Source organism: Oncorhynchus clarkii, chromosome 5 (genome assembly GCF_045791955.1).
Source record: "Oncorhynchus clarkii lewisi isolate Uvic-CL-2024 chromosome 5, UVic_Ocla_1.0, whole genome shotgun sequence".
Lineage (NCBI taxonomy): Eukaryota > Metazoa > Chordata > Actinopteri > Salmoniformes > Salmonidae > Oncorhynchus > Oncorhynchus clarkii.
In genome coordinates, this window is record NC_092151.1 from 19,944,139 (window position 1) to 19,968,688 (window position 24,550).

The window sequence follows — 24,550 nt, forward strand, 5'->3', positions numbered from 1 at the left end:
GTGTTGATGGTGAAGGTTGCAGAACTCTGGGATGTGTGTTTTAAATAATGTCTGTGTTGATGAAGGAGGATACAGAACTCTGTGATGTGGGTTTTAAATACTGTCTGTGTTGTTGATGGAGGTTACAGAACTCTGAGATGTGGGTTTTAAATACTGTCTGTGTTGATGAAGGAGGATACAGAACTCTGTGATGTGGGTTTTAAATACTGTCTGCGTTGATAGTGAAGTTTACAGAACTCTGTGGTGTGGGTTTTAAATACTGTCTGTGTTGATGGTGAAGGTTACAGAACTCTGTGATGTGTGTTTTAAATACAGTCTGTGTTGATGGTGAAGGTTACAGAACTCTGTGATGTGTGTTTTAGATACTGTCTGTGTTGATAGTGAAGGCTACAAAACTCTGTGATGTGGGTTTTAAATGCTGTCTGTGTTGATGATGGAGGTTACAGAACTCTGTGATGTGTGTTTTTAAATACTGTCTGTGTTGATGGTGAAGGTTACAGAACTCTGTGAGATGTGTTTTTAAAAACTGTCTGTGTTGATGGAGAAGGTTACAGAACTCTGTGATGTGTGTTTTAGATACTGTCTGTGTTGATAGTGAAGGTTACAGAACTCTGTGATGTGTGTTTTAGATACTGTCTGTGTTGATAGTGAAGGCTACAAAACTCTGTGATGTGGGATTTAAATGCTGTCTGTGTTGATGATGGAGGTTACACAACTCTGTGATGTGTGTTTTTAAATACTGTCTGTGTTGATGGTGAAGGTTACAGAACTCTGTGATGTGTGTTTTAAATATAGTCTGTGTTGATGGTGAAGGTTACAGAACTCTGTGATGTGTGTTTTTTAGATACTGTCTGTGTTGATAGTGAAGGTTACAGAACTCTGTGATGTGGGTTTTAAATACTGTCTGTGTTGATAGGGAAGGTTACAGAACTCTGTGATGTGTGTTTTAAATATAGTCTGTGTTGATGGTGAAGGTTACAGAACTCTGTGATGTGTGTTTTTTAGATACTGTCTGTGTTGATAGTGAAGGTTACAGAACTCTGTGATGTGGGTTTTAAATACTGTCTGTGTTGATGATGGAGGTTACAGAACTCTGTGATGTGGGTTTTAAATACTGTCTGTGTTGATGATGGAGGTTACAGAACTCTGTGATGTGGGTTTTAAATACTGTCTGTGTTGATGGTGAAGGTTACAGAACTCTGTGATGAGTGTTTTTAAATACTGTCTGTGTTGATAGTGAAGTTTACAGAACTCTGTGATGTGGGTTTTAAATACAGTCTGTGTTGATGGTGAAGGTTACAGAACTCTGTGATGTGTGTTTTAGATACTGTCTGTGTTGATAGTGAAGTTTACAGAACTCTGTGATGTGGGTTTTAAATACAGTCTGTGTTGATGGTGAAGGTTACAGAACTCTGTGGTGTGTGTTTTGAATACGGTCTGTGTTGATGGTGAAGATTACAGAACTCTGTGATGTGTGTTTTAGATACTGTCTGTGTTGATAGTGAAAGTTACAGAACTCTGTGATGTGGGTTTTAAATACAGTCTGTGTTGATGGTGAAGGTTACAGAACTCTGTGATGTGTGTTTTAGATACTGTCTGTGTTGATAGTGAAAGTTACAGAACTCTGTGATGTGGGTTTTAAATACAGTCTGTGTTGATGATGAACGTTACAGAGCTATATGAGACATTACTATTTTGTTCCTCTTGTTCTGTTTCTGCATCCTTCTTTCTTCACTCACTCTGACTTTGTCTCTGTTCGTTTCTCTTTCTTTCTTTGTTTCTCCTTCTCCCTCTCTTTTCACACTGTCTCTTTCTATCTTCCTCTGTCTCTCGGTCTGTCATTTAAAGAACAGAGCACATCATTGCTTCTGTCTCTGAACAGTCAGTGTGAAATCAGGCTGACATTGATGAGAAACAGAATGATGTATCTAAACCAATTCCATAAACTCTCGCTGTATTGTGTTTCATAATGCCACATAGCTTAACTAGATGTGTGGGTTTGTTTATTTTCACCGCTTTCCAAAGTTAGAAAATTGCTTTTGACCACCAGCACACTTTTTAAATGATGGGTGTTATGAAACACTGTATGTGATGTCTGAGAGATTCTGTGAGAGCAATATGTACGTGGTTGGATAGTTTCAGTCAAGACTGTTATATACCTTTCGGAAAATACCTTTCTGAATTTCTAGTAGCACTGTGTAAAAGTGTATGTGTGTTTGTTTTTCTGGGTCAGCTGTGTGGTCTACTTAAAGACCCCATGCAGTGATTTGACCTCTTCATGGAACCAACACAGGAGCAGGGGCTGCTGCTGATGCTTCTACTCTATATTACACCATGACCCATATACACTCATTACCCCCCAAGCTACACACACACACACAAGCATACACACACAACCGCACGTACGCGCCCACACACACCTTTGGTAAAATATGTTCTAACAGGTGACGTTACAACAGGTTACAACATTCCTTGATGGGAAGGAATAGTGCAGGCCTATTACATGCTCTCTCTATAGGCAGGATATCACAATTTCACTAATATCATACAAATCAATAAATCATGGCACGTTTTTGGCCTCATTCAGTAGCATTTCATCTGATAAAGTAGAATACTGTAGAAAAATAATGTGAAATACCATTTTTATTCCTAAAACAAACATTGAAAATGATACTCTTGCTGCTTCCTGTTGTCATGGCTTTTTGATTTATTTGGCCAAGTGTGAAAACGATGGTTCTAGATGTCCAAATTCATAATCAATATGCTGAAATAAGTTGTGATATTTTAAAGACCAATGCATAAAAGTTACTTCCTAAACACACGTCATACTTGTGATCAGATTACTTGTATTTTGCCAAATTGGTACCTTATTCAGGAAACTGCACATGGACCAATATTTAATATACACTACCTTTCAAAAGTTTGGGGTCACTTAGAAATGTCCTTGTTTTTGAAAGAAAAGCTATTTTTTTGTCCATTAAAATAACATAACATTGATCAGAAATACAGTGTAGACATTGTTAATGTTGTAAATGACTATTGTAGCTGCATACTGGCTCTAACCAGAATGGAAAGAGGAGTGGGATGCCCCGGTGCACAACTGAGCAAGAGAACTAATACATTAGAGTGTCTAGTTTGAGAAACAGACACCTCACAAGTCCTCAACTGGCAGCTTCATTAAATAGCACCCGCAAAACACCAGTCTCAACATCAACAGTGAAGAGTCATCTCCGGGAGGTTTCTAGGCAAAGCCATATCTCAGACTGCCTAATAAAAACAAAAGATTAAGATGGGCAAAGAACACAGACACTGGACAGAGGAACTCTGCTTAGAAGGCGAACATCCCGGAGTCACCTCTTCACTGCTGACGTTGAGGCGGTGTTTTGATGGTACTATTTAATGAAGCTGCCAGTTGAGGACTTGTGAGGCTCAGTTGTGCACCGGGGCCTCCCACTCCTCTTTCTATTCTGCTTAGAGCCAGTTTGCGCTGTTCTATGAAGGGAGATGTATACAGCGTTGTACGAGATCTTCAGTTTCTTGGCAATTTCTCGCATGGAATAGCCTTCATTTCTCAGAACAAGAATAGACTGATGAGTTTCAGAAGAAAGTTATTTGTTTCTGGCCATTTTGAGCCTGTAATCGAACCCACAAATGCTGATGCTCCAGATACTCAACTAGTGTAAAGAAGGCCAGTTTTGTTGCTTCTTTAATAATTAGAACAACAGTTTTCAGCTGTGTTAACATACTTTCAAAGGGGTATTTTAATGATCATTTAGCCTTTTAAAATTATAAACTTGGATTAGTTAACACAACGTGCCATTGGAATACAGGAGTGATGGTTGCTTGTTACGGTTTCCTTGAGGTGAAGGAGAGGCGGACCAAAATATTCATGGTTCTTTAATAAAGAAAAAATATACATGAACAGACTGACAAAACAATAAACATACGAAAACATAAACAGCCCTATCTGGTGCAAACACAGAGACAGGAACAATCACCCACGAAACACTCAAAGAATATGCCTAAATATGGTTCCCAATCAGAGACAACGATAAACACCTGCCTCTGATTGAGAACCACTCCAGACAGCCATAGACTATACTAGATACCCCCACTAAGCCACAAACCCAATACCTAACAAAACCCCAAGACAAAACACACCACATAAAAAACCCATGTCACACCCTGGCCTGACCAAATTAATAAAGAAAACACAAAATACTAAGACCAGGGCGTGACAGAACCCCCCCCCCCCCCCCAAGGTGCGGACTCCCGGCCGCACAACTAAACCCATGGGGTTTGGGTCCGGGTGGGCGTCTGTCCACGGTGGCGGCTCCGGCGCGGGACGTGGACCCCACTCTAACAAAGTCTTAGTCCATTTGTCTCGTGTCCTTAGATAGGCGACCCTCGCCGCCGACCTTGGCCTAGTAACCCTCACCAAGGACCCCACTGGACTGAGGGGCAGCTCGGGACTGAGGGGCAGCTCGGGACTGAGGTAGCTCAGGACTGAGGGGTAGCTCGGGACTGAGGGGTATCTCGGGACTGAGGGGTAGCTCGGCACTGAGGGGTAGCTCGGCACTGAGGGGAAGCCCAGCACTGAGAGGAAGCTCAGGCAGGTTGTTGGCTCTGGCTGATCCTGGCTGGCTGGTGGTTCTGGCAGATCCTGGCTGACTGGCGGTTCCGGCAGATCCTGGCTGACTGGCGGATCCTGGCTGAATGGCAGATCTGGAAGATCCTGGCGGATCTTGACAGACTGGCAGCTCTGGCTGCTCCATGCTGACTGACGGATCTGTCTGCTCCATGCTGACTGACGGATCTGTCTGCTCCATGCTGACTGACGGATCTGGCTGCTCCATGCTGACTGGCGGCTCTGGATGCTCCATGCTGACTGGCGGCTCTGGCTGCTCCATGCTGACTGGCGGCTCTGGCTGCTCCATGCTGACTGGCGGCTCTGGCTGCTCCATGCTGACTGGCGGCTCTGGCTGCTCCATGCTGACTGGTGGCTCTGGCTGCTCCATGCTGACTGGCGGCTCTGGCTGCTCCATGCTGACTGGCGGCTCTGGCTGCTCCATGCTGACTGGCGGCTCTGGCTGTTCCATGCTGACTGGCGGCTCTGGCGGCTCCATGCAGACTGGCAGCTCTGGCGGCTCCATGCAGACTGGCAGCTCCGGCTGCTCCATGCAGACTGGCAGCTCCTTGCAGACTGGCAGCTCCTTGCAGACTGGCAGCTCTGGCAGCTCCTTGCAGATTGGCAGCTCTGGCTGCTCCATGCAGACTAGCAGATCTGGCTGCGCTGAACAGGCAGGAGACTCCAGCAGCGCTGTAGAGGAGGAAGGCTCTGGCAGCGCTAAACAGGCGGGAGAATCCGGCAGCGCTGGAGAGGAGGAAGGCTCTGGCAGCGCTAAACATATGGGAGACTCCGGCAGCGCTGGAGAGGAGGAAGGCTCCGACAGCGCTAAACAGGCAGGAGACTCCGACAGCGTTGGAGAGGAGAAAGGCTCTGACAGCGCTGGACAGGCGAGGCACACTGTAGGCCTGATGCGTGGTGCTGGCACTGGTGGTACTGGGCCGAGGACACGCACAGGAAGCCTGGTGCAGGGAGCTGCCACCGGAGGGCTGGTGTGTGGAGGTGGCACAGGATGGACCGGACCGTGAAGGCGTACTGGAGATCTTGAGAGCAGGGCTGGCACAGGACGTGCAAGGCTAGGGAGGTGCACAGGAGGCCTAGTGCGTGAGGCTGGCACAATCTTCACCAGCCGACTAACACGCACCTCAGGACGAGTATGGAGCGCTGACCCAGGTGCCATCAAATCCCCGAATCTCCGTGCCTAAAGCACCAACACAGCAACTCCCTCATAACTCTCTCCTCCAATTTCCCCATTAACTCCTTCACAGTCTCTGCTTTGCTCCCCTCCAACACCGGCTCTGGTTCTGTTCTCCTCCTTGGCTCCTCACGATAAACAGGGGGAGTTGGCTCAGGTCTGACTCCTGACTCTGCCGCACTCTCCCTGTGCCCCCGCCAATACATTTTTGGGGCTGACTCTCGGGTTCCATCCGCGCCGCCGTGCTTGTCTCTCCAACTCCATTCTCCTATACCCCTCTTCGCACTGCTCCAGCGAATCCCAGGCGGGCTCCGGCACTCTCCCTGGGTCGACCGCCCCCCTGTCTATTTCCTCCCAAGTCGTATAATCCAAACTTTGTTGCTCCTGCTGCCGCTGCCTGTCACCACGCCGCTTGGTCCTGTTGTGGTGGGTGATTCTGTTACGGTTTCCTTGAGGTGAAGGAGAGGGGGACATTGCTGATAATGGGACTTTGTACACCTATGTAGATATTCCATTAAAAATCATCCGTTTCCAGCTACAATAGTAATTTACAACCTTAACAATGTCTACACTGTATTTCTGATCAATTTTATGTTCTTTTAATTTACAACACAGGTGCTTTTTCTTTCAAAAACAAGGACATTTATAAGTGACCCCAAACTTTTGAACATTAGTGTATAATCAATAGTTCATGCAAATGAATCACTCACGACAATATTGTATTTAAACCAATGGAAATGGGACAATAACCACTGTGACATGTACCGTTTGCACTCTTGTAACAGACAAACCTTAATGATCTTGGGTTCACTAGCTTACATCTCTGTGGGAAAATTATTTCTTTAGATGGCCAATAAAAAGGAAAAGGAAACAACACTTTTTTTGACTGGATGATTTCAACCAATCACCTCCTAACATCGGTTTTTAAACAGCGACAGGGGTTGGCTTTCATTTGAAAGACAGCTTAACCCTCAAATCCATGAATTCATGTGAAGCCAGAGATATTTATGGGAGAAGCACACCAATCTTTTATAGCCAGCGTGGTCTGAAAATAGCAGCTGCGTTTTTAAGTCCCACTGCAGACTGGCGCATATAACAAAAACACTGGTACCAAACCAAAGATATTGATCTGTTTTAGCAAACGATTTTATGCGATTGTGACGATTATGAACTTGAATACTAACATCACAAATCTGAAGTTAAAAGGATGTGTATTTCCTTTCATTCTTGTGTGGTGAAAACATCTGTGCAATGTAGTAACACGTTCTGTCCACTATAGGAACATCTACATAATATAAGATAATTAAATATGTCAAAGTAATTAAATACTTGAATATATGCTGGTAGTAAATGTAGCACACACACATTTTTACAACAATGACATCTACACTGAGTATACCAAACATGAGTAACATCGTCCTCCCCTTTTGTCCTCAGAACAGCCTCAATTCATCGGAGCATGGACTATTACTATTTATTATGGCTCCCCATTAGTTCCCCACTAGTTCCTGCCAAGGCAGTAGCTACTCTTCCTGGGGTCCGGCAAAATTAAGTCAGTTAAACATTTTTAAATACATTACAATAGATTCATTACAGAATTCACAACACACTAAGTGTGTGCCCTCAGGCCCATACTCCACTATCACACATATACAACACAAAATCCATGTGTACATATGTATAGTACGTCTGTTATCATGTGTGTCTATGCATGTGTCTGTGCCTATGTTGGTGTTGCTTTACAGTCCTGTTACATAAGCTGTATTTCTATCCTTTTTTAAGACTGATTCTACTGCTGCATCAGTTACCGGATGTGGAATAGAGTTACATGTAGTCATGGCTCTATGAAGTACTGTGTGCCTCCCATAGTCTATTCTGGACTTGGGGACTGTGAAGAGATAGGCGCAAGGAAATTGCCGCTGGTTGACTTGGTAAACAAGACAAACTGGCACAGGGAGACAGAAAACACAGATATAAATCCACCAGGGATAATGAGCGACACCTGGAGGGGGTGGAGAAAGCAAAAAGGACAGGTGAAACAGATCATGGCGTGACAAGTTGTCAAAATCAGTTAGTTTTGTAATGAATGAGCCATCTGATTCAATGAACGATGGGTTTGCCTTTTTTCACCAAATTTCCTTGAAAGTGCTCCAAAGCTTTTCACTACCATATTTGATGTAATTTATCTTTGTTTCATAGTGTAGTTTCTTCTTCTTTTTATTCAGTTTAGTGACATGATTTCTCAATTTGCAGTACGTTTGCCAATCGGTTGTGCAGCCAGACTCTACAAGGTGTCGAAAGCATTGCGGAAGGATGCTGGCCCAATTTTTCACTCAGATGCTTCCAACAGTTGTGTGAAGTTGACTGGATGTCTTTTTGGTGGTGGGCCATTCTTGATACACACGCAAAACTGTTTAGCGTGAAAAACTCAGCAGTATGGCAGTTCTTGACACAAACCAGCATGCCTGGCACCTACTACCATACCCCGCTCAAAGGCACGCATATTTTGTCTTGCCCATTCACCATCTGAATGGCACTCCTACACAACCCATGTCTCAATTGTCTCAAGGCTTAAAAATCCTTCTTTAATGGGATCGGTGTCCCTTACACAGGACAGTTGAGCTAAAGTAGGCTAATGTGATTAGCATGAGGTTGTAAGTAGCAAGAAATGATGGTTAATATAACTGCACTGACCAATTTACAGTAGCTATTACAGTGAAATAATTCCATGCTATTGTTTGAGGAGAGTGCACAGTTTTGAAAATGAAATGTTATTAATTGTTACGGGGAGTGAATGAGGACCCAAAAGCGAATTAACTTAAACAGAGCTTCTTTAATTACCAAACATAGGTAGGCTCAGACGGACCGGCAGATTCCGACAGGACAAGACAAGGTTACAGCAAACATGACGACAGTCTGGTTCAGGCATGAAACACAACAAACAAGAATCCGACAAGGACAGGAACAAAAACAGAGAGAGATATAGGGGACTAATCAGAGGGAAAAAGGGAACAGGTGGGAAAAGGGGTGACGAGGTGGTTAGGAGGAGACAAGGCACAGCTGGGGGAAAGAGGGGGAGAAAAGGTAACCTAACAACGACCAGCAGAGGGAGACAGGGTGAAGGGAAAGGACAGAGACAAGACACAACATGACAGTACATGACAGTACCCCCCCACTCACCGAGCGCCTCCTGGCGCACTCGAGGAGGAAACCTGGCGGCAACGGAGGAAATCCTCGATCAGCGCACGGTCCAGCACGTCCCGAGAGGGAACCCAACTCCTCTCCTCAGGACCGTACCCCTCCCAATCTACGAGGTACTGGTGACCACGGCCCCGAGGACGCATGTCCAAAATTCTACGGACCCTGTAGATGGGTGCGCCCTCGACAAGGATGGGGGGGGGGGGGGAAGACGAGCGGGGGCGCGAAGGACGGGCTTGATGCAGGAGACATGGAAGACCGGGTGGACGCGACGAAGGTATCGCGGAAGAAGAAGTCGAACTGCGACAGGGTTAATGACCCGAGAAATACGGAACGGACCAATGAACCGCGGGGTCAACTTGCGAGAAGCCGTCTTAAGGGGAAGGTTCTGAGTGGAGAGCCAAACTCTCTGACCGCGACAATATCTAGGACTCTTAGTTCTACGCTTATTAGCAGCCCTCACAGTCTGCGTCCTATAACGGCAAAGTGCAGACCTGACCCTCTTCCAGGTGCGCTCGCAACGTTGGACAAAAGCCTGAGCGGAGGGGACGCTGGACTCGGCGAACTGAGATGAGAACAGCGGAGGCTGGTACCCGAGGCTACTCTGAAAAGGAGATAGCCCGGTCGCAGACGAAGGAAGCGAGTTGTGGGCGTATTCTGCCCAGGGGAGCTGTTCTGACCAAGACGCAGGGTTGCGAAAAGAAAGACTGCGTAAGATGCGACCAATAGTCTGATTGGCCCGTTCTGCTTGACCGTTAGACTGGGGGTGAAAGCCGGAAGAGAGACTGACGGAAGCCCCAATCAAACGGCAAAACTCCCTCCAAAATTGAGACGTGAATTGCGGACCTCTGTCCGAAACGACGTCTGACGGAAGGCCATGAATTCTGAAAACATTCTCGATGATGATTTGTGCCGTCTCTTTAGCAGAAGGAAGCTTAGCAAGGGGAATGAAATGAGCCGCCTTAGAGAACCTATCGACAACCGTAAGAATAACAGTCTTCCCCGCTGACGAAGGCAGTCCGGTGACAAAATCTAAGGCGATGTGAGACCACGGTCGAGAGGGAATAGGAAGCGGCCTGAGACGGCCGGCAGGAGGAGAGTTACCGGACTTAGTCTGCGCGCAGACCGAACAAGCAGCCACGAAACGACGCGTGTCATGCTCCCGGGTGGGCCACCAAAAACGCTGGCGAATGGAAGCAAGCGTACCCCGAACGCCAGGGTGGCCGGCTAACTTGGCAGAGTGAGCCCACTGAAGAACGGCCAGACGAGTAGGAACGGGAACGAAAAGAAGGTTCCTAGGACAAGCGCGCGGCGACGGAGTGTGAGTGAGCGCTTGTTTTACCTGCCTCTCAATTCCCCAGACAGTCAACCCGACAACACGCCCCTCAGGGAGAATCCCCTCGGGGTCAGTGGAGGCTACTGAAGAACTGAAGAGACGAGACAAAGCATCAGGCTTGGTGTTCTTAGAGCCCGGACGATAAGAAATCACGAACTCGAAACGAGCGAAAAACAGCGCCCAACGCGCCTGACGCGCATTAAGTCGTTTGGCAGAACGGATGTACTCAAGGTTCCTATGGTCAGTCCAAACGACAAAAGGAACGGTCGCCCCCTCCAACCACTGTCGCCATTCGCCTAGGGCTAACCGGATGGCGAGCAGTTCGCGGTTACCCACATCATAGTTACGTTCCGACGGCGACAGGCGATGAGAAAAATACGCGCATGGGTGGACCTTGTCGTCAGAGAGGGAGCGCTGAGAAAGAATGGCTCCCACGCCCACCTCTGACGCGTCAACCTCGACAACGAACTGTCTAGAGACGTCAGGTGTAACAAGGATAGGAGCGGATGTAAAACGATTCTTGAGGAGATCAAAAGCTCCCTGGGCGGAAACGGACCACTTAAAGCACGTCTTGACAGAAGTAAGGGCTGTGAGAGGAGCTGCCACCTGACCGAAATTACGGATGAAACGACGATAGAAGTTCGCGAAGCCGAGAAAGCGCTGCAGCTCGACGCGTGACTTAGGGACGGGCCAATCAATGACAGCTTGGACCTTAGCGGGATCCATCTTAATGCCTTCAGCGGAAATAACAGAACCGAGAAATGTGACGGAGGAGGCATGAAAAGTGCACTTCTCAGCCTTCACAAAAAGACAATTCTCTAAAAGACGCTGGAGGACACGTCGAACGTGCTGAACATGAATCTGGAGTGACGGTGAAAAAATCAGGATATCGTCAAGGTAAACGAAAACAAAGATGTTCAGCATGTCTCTCAGGACATCATTGACTAATGCCTGAAAGACAGCTGGAGCGTTAGCGAGGCCGAAAGGAAGAACCCGGTATTCAAAGTGCCCTAACGGAGTGTTAAACGCCGTCTTCCACTCGTCCCCCTCCCTGATGCGCACGAGATGGTAAGCGTTACGAAGGTCCAACTTAGTGAAAAACCTGGCTCCCTGCAGGATCTCGAAGGCTGAAGACATAAGAGGAAGCGGATAACGATTCTTCACTGTTATGTCATTCAGCCCTCGATAATCTATGCAGGGGCGCAGAGACCCGTCCTTCTTCTTGACAAAAAAAAACCCCGCTCCGGCGGGAGAGGAGGAGGGGACTATGGTACCGGCGTCAAGAGCTACAGACAAATAATCTTCGAGAGCCTTACGTTCGGGAGCCGACAGAGAGTATAGTCTACCCCGGGGGGGGGTGGTTCCCGGAAGGAGATCAATACTACAATCATACGACCGGTGTGGAGGAAGAGAGGTGGCCCTGGACCGACTGAACACCGTGCGCAGATCGTGATATTCCTCCGGCACCCCTGTCAAATCACCAGGCTCCTCCTGTGAAGAAGAGACAGAGGAAACAGGAGGGATAGCAGACATTAAACATTTCACATGACAAGAGACGTTCCAGGAGAGGATAGAATTACTAGACCAATTAATGGAAGGATTATGACAAACTAGCCAGGGATGGCCCAAAACAACAGGTGTAAAAGGTGAACGAAAAATTAAAAAAGAAATGGTTTCGCTATGATTACCAGAAACAGTGAGGGTTAAAGGTAGCGTCTCACGCTGAATCCTGGGGAGAGGACTACCATCCAGGGCGAACAAGGCCGTGGGCTCCTTTAACTGTCTGAGAGGAATGTCATGTTCCCGAGCCCAGGTCTCGTCCATAAAACAGCCCTCCGCCCCAGAGTCTATTAAGGCACTGCAGGAAGCTGACGAACCGGTCCAGCGTAGATGGACCGACAAGGTAGTGCAGGATCTTGAAGGAGAGACAGGAGTAGTAGCGCTCACCAGTAGCCCTCCGCTTACTGACGAGCTCTGGCCTTTTACTGGACATGAAGTGACAAAATGACCAGCGGAACCGCAATAGAGACAGAGGCGGTTGGTGATTCTCCGTTCCCTCTCCTTAGTCGAGATGCGGATACCTCCCAGCTGCATGGGCTCAGCACCCGAGCCGGCAGAGGAAGATGGTAGTGATGCGGAGAGGGGGGCGACGGAGAGCGCGAGCTCCTTTCCACGAGCTCGGTGACGAAGATCAACCCGTCGCTCAATGCGAATAGCGAGTTCAATCAAGGAATCCACGCTGGAAGGAACCTCCCGGGAGAGAATCTCATCCTTTACCTCTGCGCGGAGACCCTCCAGAAGACGAGCGAGCAAGGCCGGCTCGTTCCAGCCACTGGAGACAGCAAGAGTGCGAAACTCAATAGAGTAGTCTGTTATGGATCGATTGCCTTGACATAGGGAAGACAGGGCCCTGGAAGCCTCCTCCCCAAAAACAGATCGATCAAAAACCCGTATCATCTCCTCCTTAAAGTCCTGATACTGGTTAGTACACTCAGCCCTTGCCTCCCAGATTGCCGTGCCCCACTCACGAGCCCGTCCAATAAGGAGAGATATGACGTAGGCGACACGAGCAGTGCTCCTGGAGTAAGTGTTGGGCTGGAGAGAAAACACAATATCACACTGGGTGAGAAACGAGCGACATTCAGTGGGCTCCCCAGAGTAACACGGCGGGTTATTGATTCTGGGCTCCGGAGATTCGAAAGCCCTGGAAGTGGCCGGTGGATCGAGGCGGAGATGGTGAACCTGTTCTGTGAGGTTGGAGACTTGGGTGGCCAGGGTCTCAACGGCATGTCGAGCAGCAGACACTTCCAGCTCGTGTCTGCCTAGCATCGCTCCCTGGATCCCGACGGCTGAGTGGAGAGGATCCGAAGTCGCTGGGTCCATTCTTGGTCGGATTCTTCTGTTACGGGGAGTGAATGAGGACCCAAAAGCGAATTAACTTAAACAGAGCTTCTTTAATTACCAAACATAGGTAGGCTCAGACGGACCGGCAGATTCCGACAGGACAAGACAAGGTTACAGCAAACATGACGACAGTCTGGTTCAGGCATGAAACACAACAAACAAGAATCCGACAAGGACAGGAACAAAAACAGAGAGAGATATAGGGGACTAATCAGAGGGAAAAAGGGAACAGGTGGGAAAAGGGGTGACGAGGTGGTTAGGAGGAGACAAGGCACAGCTGGGGGAAAGAGGGGGAGAAAAGGTAACCTAACAACGACCAGCAGAGGGAGACAGGGTGAAGGGAAAGGACAGAGACAAGACACAACATGACAGTACATGACAATTAATAAACAAATTAGGCACATTTAGCCAGTCTTGACACAACATTTTGAACAGAAATGCAGTGGTTCATTAGATCAGTCTAAAACCTTGTGTGCACACTGCTGCCATTTAGTGGACACAATCTAAATTGCATCTGGGCTGGAATAATGCATTATGGCCTTTCTCTTGCATTTCAAAGATGATGGTAGAACATTTTCTTTAAAAACAGATGTTTTTTTCTTTGTATTATCTTTTACCAGATCTATTGTGTTTTATGCACCTACATTCCTTTCCCATTTCCACAAACTTCAAAGTGTTTCCTTTCAAATGGTACCAAGAAAATGCACATCCTTCCTTCAGGGCCTGAGCTACAGGCAGTTAGATTTGGGCATGTCATGTTGGGCGAAAATATAAAAAAGGGTCCAATCCTTAAGAGGTTTTAACCTGTCTCCCCCCGTCATCTACTGTACACTGATTGAAGTGGATTTAATAAGGGACATCAGTAATGGATCATATCTTTCACCTGGATTCACCTGGTCAGTCTGTCATGGAAAGAGCAGGTGTTCTTAATGTTTTGTATACTCAGTGTATTTCTTCCTAATTTATCCGTGGAGAATGTTTAAAAAAAACTCCTGAGCACCATTTAACCAGGCGCTCTAGACTGGAGCGTTTATAGGGTCTGTGCAGCAGGCTGAACGTTTGACGTCCCTAATCTCTATAATTTTCACACCCTAACCCTCAACCACAACCCGTGATTCATGTCTACATCCTGGTTCAAACCTAAACCTAAACCTACACCCTTAACCCTAACTCTAGCCATAACCCTGACTCACACAGTCATGACAAGTCTCTACTACAGTAAACTGCACAAATTTGTTTACATCCCTGTTAGTGAGCATTTCTGCTTTGCCAAGATAATCCATCCACCTGACAGGCGTGGTATATCAAGAAGCTGATTTAACAGCATGATCATTACACAGTTTCACCTTGTGCTGGAGACAATAAAAGGCCACTCTAAAATGTGCAGTTTTGTCATGCAACACAATGCCACAGATGTCTCAAGTTGTCTCAATGCCATACAATTGTTTGAGGACGGCGCCCCACATCAAAATATCTTTCAACCAGCACAGGCTTCGGAAAAACACAAATAGCGATTAAATACTCACTTACTTTTTGAAAATCTTCCTCTGATTTGCAATCCCAAGGGTCCCAGCTACAACATGCATGGTCGTTTTGTTAGATAAAATCCTTCTTTATATCCCAAAAAGTCTGTTTAGTTGGTGCCATAGATTTGAGTAATCCACCCGTTCAACATGCAGAGAAAGGAATCCAAAAAGCTACCTCTAAACTTTGCTGAAACAAGTCAAAATATGTTTCTATTTAATCCTCACATACGCTAAAATGTAATTAAACTATAATATTTCATACGGAAAGAAGTATGTTCAATAGGAAAGTAAAATTAGCAAGTAGGCGTCCTCTTCTTCGCGCATGCATAGACTGTTTTCCAACTCCCTGTACCAAAACTCAAAATTCTTCCTCGTTTGGGAAGAAACAAGCCTGAAATCTTGATGAAAGACTGTTGACATCTAGTGGAAGCCATAGGAATTGCAATCTGGGAGCTGGAATTGCATAGAACGCATAGCTTTCCATTGAAAGAGCATGGGCTCATTGGATTTTCTCCTACCATATCAATTGTGTTATAGTCTCATACATTATTTAAACATTTCTACAAACTCAAAGTGTTTTCTATCCAATGGTACCAATTATATGCATATCTTGGCTTCTGGGCCTGAGTAACATGCATTTTACTTTGGGCACGTCAGTCAGACAGAAAGTGGAGAAAAATAGACCCTAGCCTGAAGAAGTTTTAACAAGTTTTCCTACTTTTCTCATTTACTCTCTGTCTCCCTCCCCCTCTCTCTCTCTATCACCCTCTCCCTCTCTCTTTCTCTCTCTCTCTCTTTTTTTCTCTCTCTCTCACCCCCTTTCTCTCTTTAGACGTGCGGGGTCCCCCAGGCTACTGGATGTCGTGTGGTCACCCCTATGACGAGAGGACCGTGTGGAACCCCAAGTTCTGTGTGGTCACTGACTGTCAGATGCTGCTCCTGGACAAAGAGGAGGTACATATTGAGCTAGCACATCATTTCTCTCTTTCTACTGTATTCCCCTCTCCTAATTTTCTCTACTATCCTCCTACTCCTCCCCCTCCTCCCACCATCTGTCTTCTTCTCCTCTTCTCTCTCCCCTCTCTCTTCCCTCTCCCTGCCTCTCTCCCGTCCTCTGTAAGATTACTGTGCTGGTAATGGTGCTACTGGTGGGTAGTGAATCAGATGGCTGAACACTGTGGCGCTGTTGTGGACTGCTCTACAATTTCATAGCGACGCATGTGGCGGTGTGTGTGTGTGTGTCTGTGTGTGCATGGTTAGAGCCGCCTGCCTTCCTGCCTGCTGCAGAGGTACTGAAGTTCATAGCACAGACAAGGATTTTTACATTAAAATCAATGACAGACTGCTAGCTCGCCCATCCCACCGAAGAAGCACACACACACACACACACACACACACACACACACACACACACACACACACACACACACACACACACACACACACATACACACACACACACACACACACACACACACACACATACACACACACACACACACACACACACACACACACACACAAAAGCTGTATAACAAATGAATAATTAAAGATGTGTCAGAGTGAAATACAATAATTAGAGCTGGCTGAAGATCATCTGCGTATCCCAGGAGTTCAGGTCTCATAAAGCATGATTTTTTACTGCTATAGTCTTTATAACACCTTAGAGAACCATGCACACAGACAAAATGGGACAAGGTTGCTGCGGTATGAATAATAACACTAAGTACTGTGCGTGTACATGTGTGTGTTTGTGTGTGCATGCGTGAATGTTAAAAGTTGTATGTTACAAGATGGAGGCAAAGTGCTGGGGCAGTATTGCATAAGGACTTCCATTCAGATGACACGGGTAGAGAAATTGTGGCAGGAGTGTTTATCAGGGACATGTGTAAGGATTTCTAGAAAGGCAATTTCACACACAAATGCACACACATACACACACACGCACACACACACACTTGTGAGATGAATGATGGTAGTAGAGGAGCTAGAGGAGCCTCAAAATGGAGCTTATTAGACCGTACCATTTACGGAACACAACAACTACAACATTAACAACACACAGACACACAAACACTCACACACAACATGGCTGACAGTATGGATGTGACTCCTGCAGCCGGAAGTAGTCATTAAGCTCATCTCGTGCTTTTGTTCACATTTTGCCATGAGACTAAGAGAAAATGTTGCCGTTTTAAAGCTGATTTCTTTCTATACTACACATGTTATGTATTTTGCCAGCTGATCTAGCTGGTCAACTCACTGACAAAAGGAACTACCGCTAACACATTCAGCTCCATAAGTCTGCCATGAGGCTTCTCAGTTCAAGCTAGAATATTATGTACAGTCGTGGCCAAAAGTTTTGAGAATGACACAAATATTAATTTTCACAAAGTCTGCTGCCTCACTGTCTTTAGATATTTTTGTCAGATGTTACTCTGGAATACTGAAGTATAACTACAAGCATTTCATAAGTGTAAAAAGGCTTTTATTGACTGATGCAAGTTGATGCAAAGAGTCAATATTTGCAGTGTTGACCCTTCTTTTTCAAGAACTCTGCAATCCGCCCTGGCATGCTGTCAATTAACTTCTGGGCCACCCGTCTCTTGAGGATTGACCACAAACTCACAATGGGATTAAGGTCTGGGGAGTTTCCTGGCCATGGACCCAAAATATCTATGTTTTGTTCCCCGAGCCACTTAGTTATCACTTTTGCCTTATGGCAAGGTGCTCCATCATGTTGGAAAAGGCATTGTTCGTCACCAAACTGTTCCTGGATGGTTGGGAGAAGTTGCTCATGGAGGATGTGTTGGTACCATTCTTTATTCATGGCTGTGTTCTTAAGCAAAATTGTGTGTGAGCCCACTCCCTTGGCTGAGAAGCAACCCCACACATGAATGGCCTCAGGATTCTTTACTGTTGGCATGTCTTCTGCTTTTTTCTGGATGCCCCAAACAATCGGAAAGGGGATTCATCAGAGAAAATGACTTTACCCCAGTCCTCAGCAGTCCAATCCCTGTACCTTTTTCAGAATACCAGTTTGTCCCTGATGTTTTTCCTGGAGAGAAGTGGCTTCTTTGTTGCCCTTCTTGACACCAGGCCATCCTCCAAAAGTATTTGTCTCACTGTGCGTGCAGATACACTCACACCTGCCTGCTGCCATTCCTGAGCAAGCTTTCTTGGGCGCCTTGAACCCTTCTTCACAACAATTGAACCGCTCTCCTTGAAGTTCTTGATGATCCGATAAATGGTTGATTTAGGTGCAATCTTACTGGCAGCAATATCCTTGCCTGTGAAGACTTTTTTGTGCAAAGCAATGATTACGGCACGTGTTTCCTTGCAGGTAACCATGGTTGACAGAAGAAGAACAATGATTCTAAGCACCACCCTCCTTTTGAAGTTTCCAGTCTATTATTCGAACTCAATCAGCATGACAGAGTGATCTCCAGCCTTGTCCTCGTCAACACTCACACCTGTGTTAATGAGAGAATCACTGACATGCTGTCAGCTGGGCCTATTGTTGCAGGGCTGAAATGCAGTGGAACATACAGTACAGTACACTACAGTACACACACACACACACACACACACACACACACACACACAGACACACACACACACACACACACATACACACACACACACACACAATAGACACACTCCCTTGGCTCTCTCTTCATTGATTCAGCAGCTATTGTTTTTGTAATTGGAAATGTTCTGATACATCCTCATGGCTAAAGGCAATTATGAACCAGACTATTCTAAAAGCAGGACTGACACCTTCCTTATCTCAAGATGAATGAGGAGGAGAGATTCCCATTGGTGAGAAGGGAGAAAGAGAGAGAGAGAGAGGAAAGAGTACCACACTCCTAGGACATAAAACTGATCAAAACTAAAGAGGGAGGGTAGAAGCAACACATTAAATTGTCCCTGGAGAGAAGAAGGCTTACAGGGGAAAGGTTTAGGGTTATTGATGTTCAAACTTGTCACCCTCATAGCAAAGAGCTGCTCATTTCTCAGCCTTCGATTTTCCCTATTTTCCAAAGAACTCTGCCCCACTCCCATTCATTCAAGGAACTCTGCCCCACTCCTGTTCATTCCCTAATGGAAAAGGAGAGAGGGAACCAGAGACCTCTCTCGCCCTATCCACTTCCCAGTGAATCTATAGACAAAATGTCACCAGTAGAGGGCAGTCTAATAAAGCCCTATCATTAGTACAGTACGCTCAACTGTATGCTTTTGGTGAGAAAGACTGAGAAGGGAGGGGAGGAGGCCAGGTGATGAGCTGACCTGTGTGCACTAGGCTCGATAAGCCATTATCACACCGCTGAAAGGACATCTGGCCTCCTCTTTTTACTCTCTCTCTCTCATCTCTCTCTCATACAAGTAATCCGTCCTTTTGTGTGTGACTGTCTAATCGATGGGGGCTCAGTGTTCAGTATGCATGTTGGAGAAGAAATGTCCTGTCCTGACACTGACTAATGTCCTGCTAAAGTCTTCTCTGGTTTATATCGATTATACACATTCATCAAGACCTCAGAGACACCACTGTACACCACTGTACTCTGTGTTCGTAAAAGCGTTTTCACACATAGTTTGAGCTATAGTTTGTTGAAACCAACCAGACAAATGAAAAAAATACAATGTAACAATTAACAAACAGTCAAACTCTTATTCGAACTATAGCTCAAAACTATGTTTCAAAAGGCCGGAAGAGAACTTGGAGTTTTTGCATGTATTTCTATCTTCCTTTCTTTCTTTCTTACTTTGTTTGTTTGTGTGTTTCTTTCATTCTCTCTTTTTTCCCTTTCTTTACTAACTTTTCTACAAACTTTATTCCCCTTTTTTACTAACCTTTCTACCCTCCTCTCAAACCCCATACCCCCCCCCCCCTCTCTCTCTCTCTCTCTCTCTCTCTCTCTCTCTCTCTCTCTCTCTCTCTCTCTCTCTCTCTCTCTTTCTCTCTCTCACTTTCTCTCTCTCACTTTCTCTATCTCTCAGAAGTTTTTGTTTCAGGAGCAGAGGTCAGATTCATGTAAGGTCCGACAGCTGAGACGCACCATCAGCGTTCCCGTAGAAACCAACTTCCACAGCCCAGAGTTCCACAGCCAGCTGTCCATCGAGAGCAGTGAGTACACACACACACACACACACACACACACACACACACACACACACACACACACACATTTTATTTATTTTGTAATACTCTTTCACATCCACTAGAGGGTAAGCTTGCATTTTTCCTCAACTCAGCTCTGGTTTTGGACTCTGATGTAGTGGGAAAATATTGTTGATATGGAAAATCTGAGGCCAGTGATAAGAAATGTAATATTGCTTTGCCTTTAAGAATGGTTGTTTAAGATAGTTGTTTTTTGTCCTTTGTTTTTCTGCTTTTTCTAAATGTGTTTTCTTCTCCTTTATTGAATCCATTAAGTGTGTATTTTTAGTTTGACTGCAAAACATGTCTGTTTTAAAAAGGCATTTATCCCTTCTATGAAGCTGAGGAAAATATTTTACATCAACAATACCTTAGGGATGTATCTATGACACAGCACATTTACATCTACAATGTCTGCATAGGGTCCCTTTCATTCAGTAATAGTATATCAACGTTGGCTCAACATTGTCTCAACCCTTCATCAACCTTGTGTCAACAGTTTCCAAATGTTGTCCCATCTACAGTGTGTCAGTTTAGAGTCAACACATATTTTTATTCCACTCACTGTCTCACTCACAAATTGGAAACATAGTATGACAAAGTAATAGCATAACAATCAGTTGTTCAATTGTGTACGGTAGACAGTAAGCAGGCTAAGCATCTTTGGCTTGTATTACAATATGTAATCACATATGTTGTATATCTATATCAGAGGTATTGAGATGTTTCTGAGGTGTTTGTCTGTGTGTTCCTGTTATCCCTCCCATTCCAGGCCCCATGGCAGTGGGTGGTATAATCATCAGCTTGGCACGGTTGTATAATAAGTATTTTGTGTGTGTTGTAAAGACCTTGTATGGGTTTAGTCATTGCAATGATGGGCACAGTTGTGTAGTACTCTCTGGTGCTACAAAACATGTTTTGTGGTGTGGGCATACAGTACACCCCATAGTATGCGTGGGTGTATAGACTTTTGTTAACCCACCTCCTGGATTTTGCAGGTAGGTAGGTAGTAAGGACTATTAGAGTACTTACAGTAGCCATTTAGTTGTATAATGCTTTGGTTGGTTGTGTTTTGAGGACATAAAGGAGGGATTCTGGTACTGGTACTATAAGACAGCTCTCTCTTTCTCTTTCTCTTTCTCTCTCTCTCTAACAAACAGTAAAACTCTTCTTGATCAATGTGGTGGTCAAAAGGTCAGTTTAAATCGTATGAAGTATTGAAATGAAATGATTGAATATGAAAAGATCCCACATTGTTGTTCTGTCTTGTCACTAGTGTGTGTGTGTGTGTGTGTGTGTGTGTGTGTGTGTGTGTGTGTGTGTGTGTGCGTGTGTGTGTGTGTGTGTGTGTGCGCGTGCACATGCAACAGAGTGAGAGAGAGTGGGTTTGAGAGAAAGATGAATTCTACAAATAATATTGAATCCCTTTCATAAATAATCATCATGACTTTGGAAAATAATGAACAACAATTCCACTGTGGTCAAAAGGAACATTCATCTCTGAAGAGAGGATATGTGTGTAACCGTGTGCTCACTATGCTGTCCTCTCTCTCTCTCTCTCTCTCTCTCTCTCTCTCTCTCTCTCTCTCTCTCTCTCTCTCACACAGTGTGGTGAATCCTGCACTATGCCACGTCTCTGGGATCATTTTCAGTTGGTTTCTCATGTGTGTGATACACTGCACTGGGGTCAGCGCTTCAATCAGTGGGTCCATTGTTATGGATGCAGGCCATCCTGTGTTCACTGTTTTGGGGTTCAGCCCTCATGTCAAGCAGTATGTAAAATGTTCCTGTCTTCTCTTCTATCCCTCTTTTCAGCCATCATCCTTCTGTTAACCCACTGGATGAGGTTGATACACTTTTTTTTACTACTGTCTCTTGGGCCTTAGATGTTTCCATTCTCACACACACACTCACAAACACACAAACACGTACACAAGCGTGGGTTTGTGTGTTGAAGCGTGTGTGTAAAGTGCTTCAGTAAAATACCAGGTGAGAACCACCTTGTAATATTCTCTCCAGGTAGCTCTCTGCTCCAGATGTTCATTTTCTAGTCACCCTCTCCCTCCATCGCTTCCTCATCCATCCCACCATCCGCTAGTCTATTTTTGTATGTTTAGTCTTTCAGGGGTCACAGCGTGTCAGATAAGAAGAAACAGATTCACTTGTCCTTCTCCATTCAAACCCATACTTTAACTATTCTATTGAAAAATCTACACTGAACAAAAAAATAAAGACAATATGTAAAGTCTTGGTCCCATGTTTCATGAGCTGAAATAAAATATTCCAGAAATGTTCCATATGCACAAAAAGCTTATTTCGCAAGTGTTGTGCACAAATTCCTTTACATCCCTGTTAGTGAGCATTTCTCCTTTGCCAAGATAATCCATCCACCTGACAGGTGTGACATATCAAGAAGCTGATTAAACAGAATGATCATTACAAAGGTGCACCTTGTGCTGGGGACAATAAAATGTAACTCTAAAATGTGCAGTTTTCTCACACAATGCCACAGATGTCTCAAGTTTTGAGGGAGCATGCAACTGGCTAGAATGTTAATTTCTCTAACATTATTTGTGACCCGTGGGAAATTTCTGACCACTTGTAACCACGCCAGCCCAGGACATCCGGCTTCTTCACCTGTGGGAAAAACGTGGTCTGCGGTATTCTGATTGGCTGGGCCTGGCTCCACAGTGAGAAGGCCTGGCTCCCAGGTGGGTGGGCCTATGCCCTCCCAGGCCCACCCATGGCTGCGAGCCTGCCCAGTCATGTGAAATCCATAGATTAGGGCCTAATGAAGAGAGAGAGAGAGAGAGAGAGAGAGCGAGAGTACTATATCTTAACACACTAGGCTTCAACAGGGTCCCAGTACTGTACTCATCCAGTCCTCCTTTTAAGCAGGTTTACCAGTGGGTTACTTTCTGTTCTGCTGCTGCTTTGATGTTGTTGTGACGTTGCTTTAATGTTGCATCAACTTTCACCTCAGTGGTACATTGTGGTGTGTCCTCCTGTGTGTGGTGATCTGCTGTGTCTGGTACTGTAGTGTACTGTAGTGTTACTGTAGAGTACTGTAATGTTCCTGTAGTGTCATGTAGTATACTGTAGTGTTACTGTAGTGTACTGTAGTGTTACTGTAGTGTAATATTGAGTACTGTAGTATACTGTAGTGTTACTGAAGTGTACTGTAGTCTTTCAAATATGAAAATGTATGCACTCACTACTGTAAGTCGCTGTATTGTGTTGTAGTGTAGTGTTACTGTAGTACACTGTAGTGTCACTGTAGTGTATTGTTCTGTTACTGTAGAATACTACAGGTATACTGTAGTGTTAGTGTATTGTTGCTGTAGTGTTACTGTATTATACTGTAGTGTTAATGTATTGTTATTGTAGCGAACTGTAGCATACTGTAGTCTTACTTTAGTTTTACTGTAGTATTTTGTAATGTTACTTTAGTTTTACTTTAGTGTTACTGTAGTATACTATAGTGTCACTTTAGTTTTACTGCATTGTGCTGTAGTGTCACTTTAGTGTTACTGTAGTGTACTGTAACATCACTTTAGTTTTACTGTAGTATCACTTTAGTGTTACTGTAGTGTACAGTAATGTCACTTTAGTTTTACTGTAGTGTACATTAATGTCACTTTAGTTTTACTGTAGTGTCACTTTAGTTTTACTGTAGTGTCACTTTAGTTTTACTGTAGTGTCACTTTAGTTTTACTGTAGTGTCACTTTAGTTTTACTGTAGTGTACTGTAGTGTCACTTTAGTTTTACTGTAGTGTCACTTTAGTTTTACTGTAGTGTACTGTAGTGTCACTTTAGTTTTACTGTAGTGTCACTTTAGTTTTACTGTAGTGTATTGTAATGTCACTTTAGTTTTACTGTAGTGTTTTGTAATGTTACTTTAGTTTTATTGTAGTGTGCTCTAGTGTCACTTTAGTTTTACTGTAGTTTACTGTAGTGTGCTGTAGTTTACTGTAGTGTCACTTTAGTTTTACTGTAGTGTCACTTTAGTTTTACTGTAGTGTCACTTTAGTTTTACTGTAGTGTCACTTTAGTTTTACTGTAGTTTACTGTAGTGTCACTTTAGTTTTACTGTAGTGTCACTTTAGTTTTACTGTAGTGTATTGTAATGTCACTTTAGTTTTACTGTAGTGTTTTGTAATGTTACTTTAGTTTTATTGTAGTGTGCTCTAGTGTCACTTTAGTTTTACTGTAGTTTACTGTAGTGTGCTGTAGTTTACTGTAGTGTCACTTTAGTTTTACTGTAGTTTACTGTAGTGTGCTGTAGTTTACTGTAGTGTCACTTTAGTTTTACTCTAGTGTCACTTTCGTTTTACTGTAGTGTATTGTAATGTTACTTTAGTTTTACTGTAGTGTTTTGTAATGTTACTTTAGTTTTACTGTAGTGTGCTGTAGTGTCACTTTAGTTTTACTGTAGTGTATTATAATGTTACTTTAGTTTTACTGTAGTGTATTATAATGTTACTTTAGTTTTACTGTAGTGTATTATAATGTTACTTTAGTTTTACTGCAGTGTTTCTGTAGTGTCACTTTAGTTTTACTGTAGTGTATTATAATGTTACTTTAGTTTTACTGTAGTGTTAC

At 44.7% G+C, this 24,550-nt stretch overlaps 1 protein-coding gene across 1 annotated transcript in view; it reads left to right on the forward strand.

Annotated features, from left to right (window-relative positions):
• LOC139408492 (disabled homolog 2-interacting protein-like) overlaps positions 1–24,550 on the forward strand; it is a 342,336-nt gene that overhangs the window by 44,392 nt on the left and 273,394 nt on the right. Inside the window, exons 2-3 of the mRNA XM_071152454.1 lie at positions 15,619–15,740; positions 19,788–19,914. Of these exons, the coding sequence (XP_071008555.1) occupies positions 15,619–15,740; positions 19,788–19,914 (249 nt within the window). The remainder of the gene's footprint in view (positions 1–15,618; positions 15,741–19,787; positions 19,915–24,550) is intronic.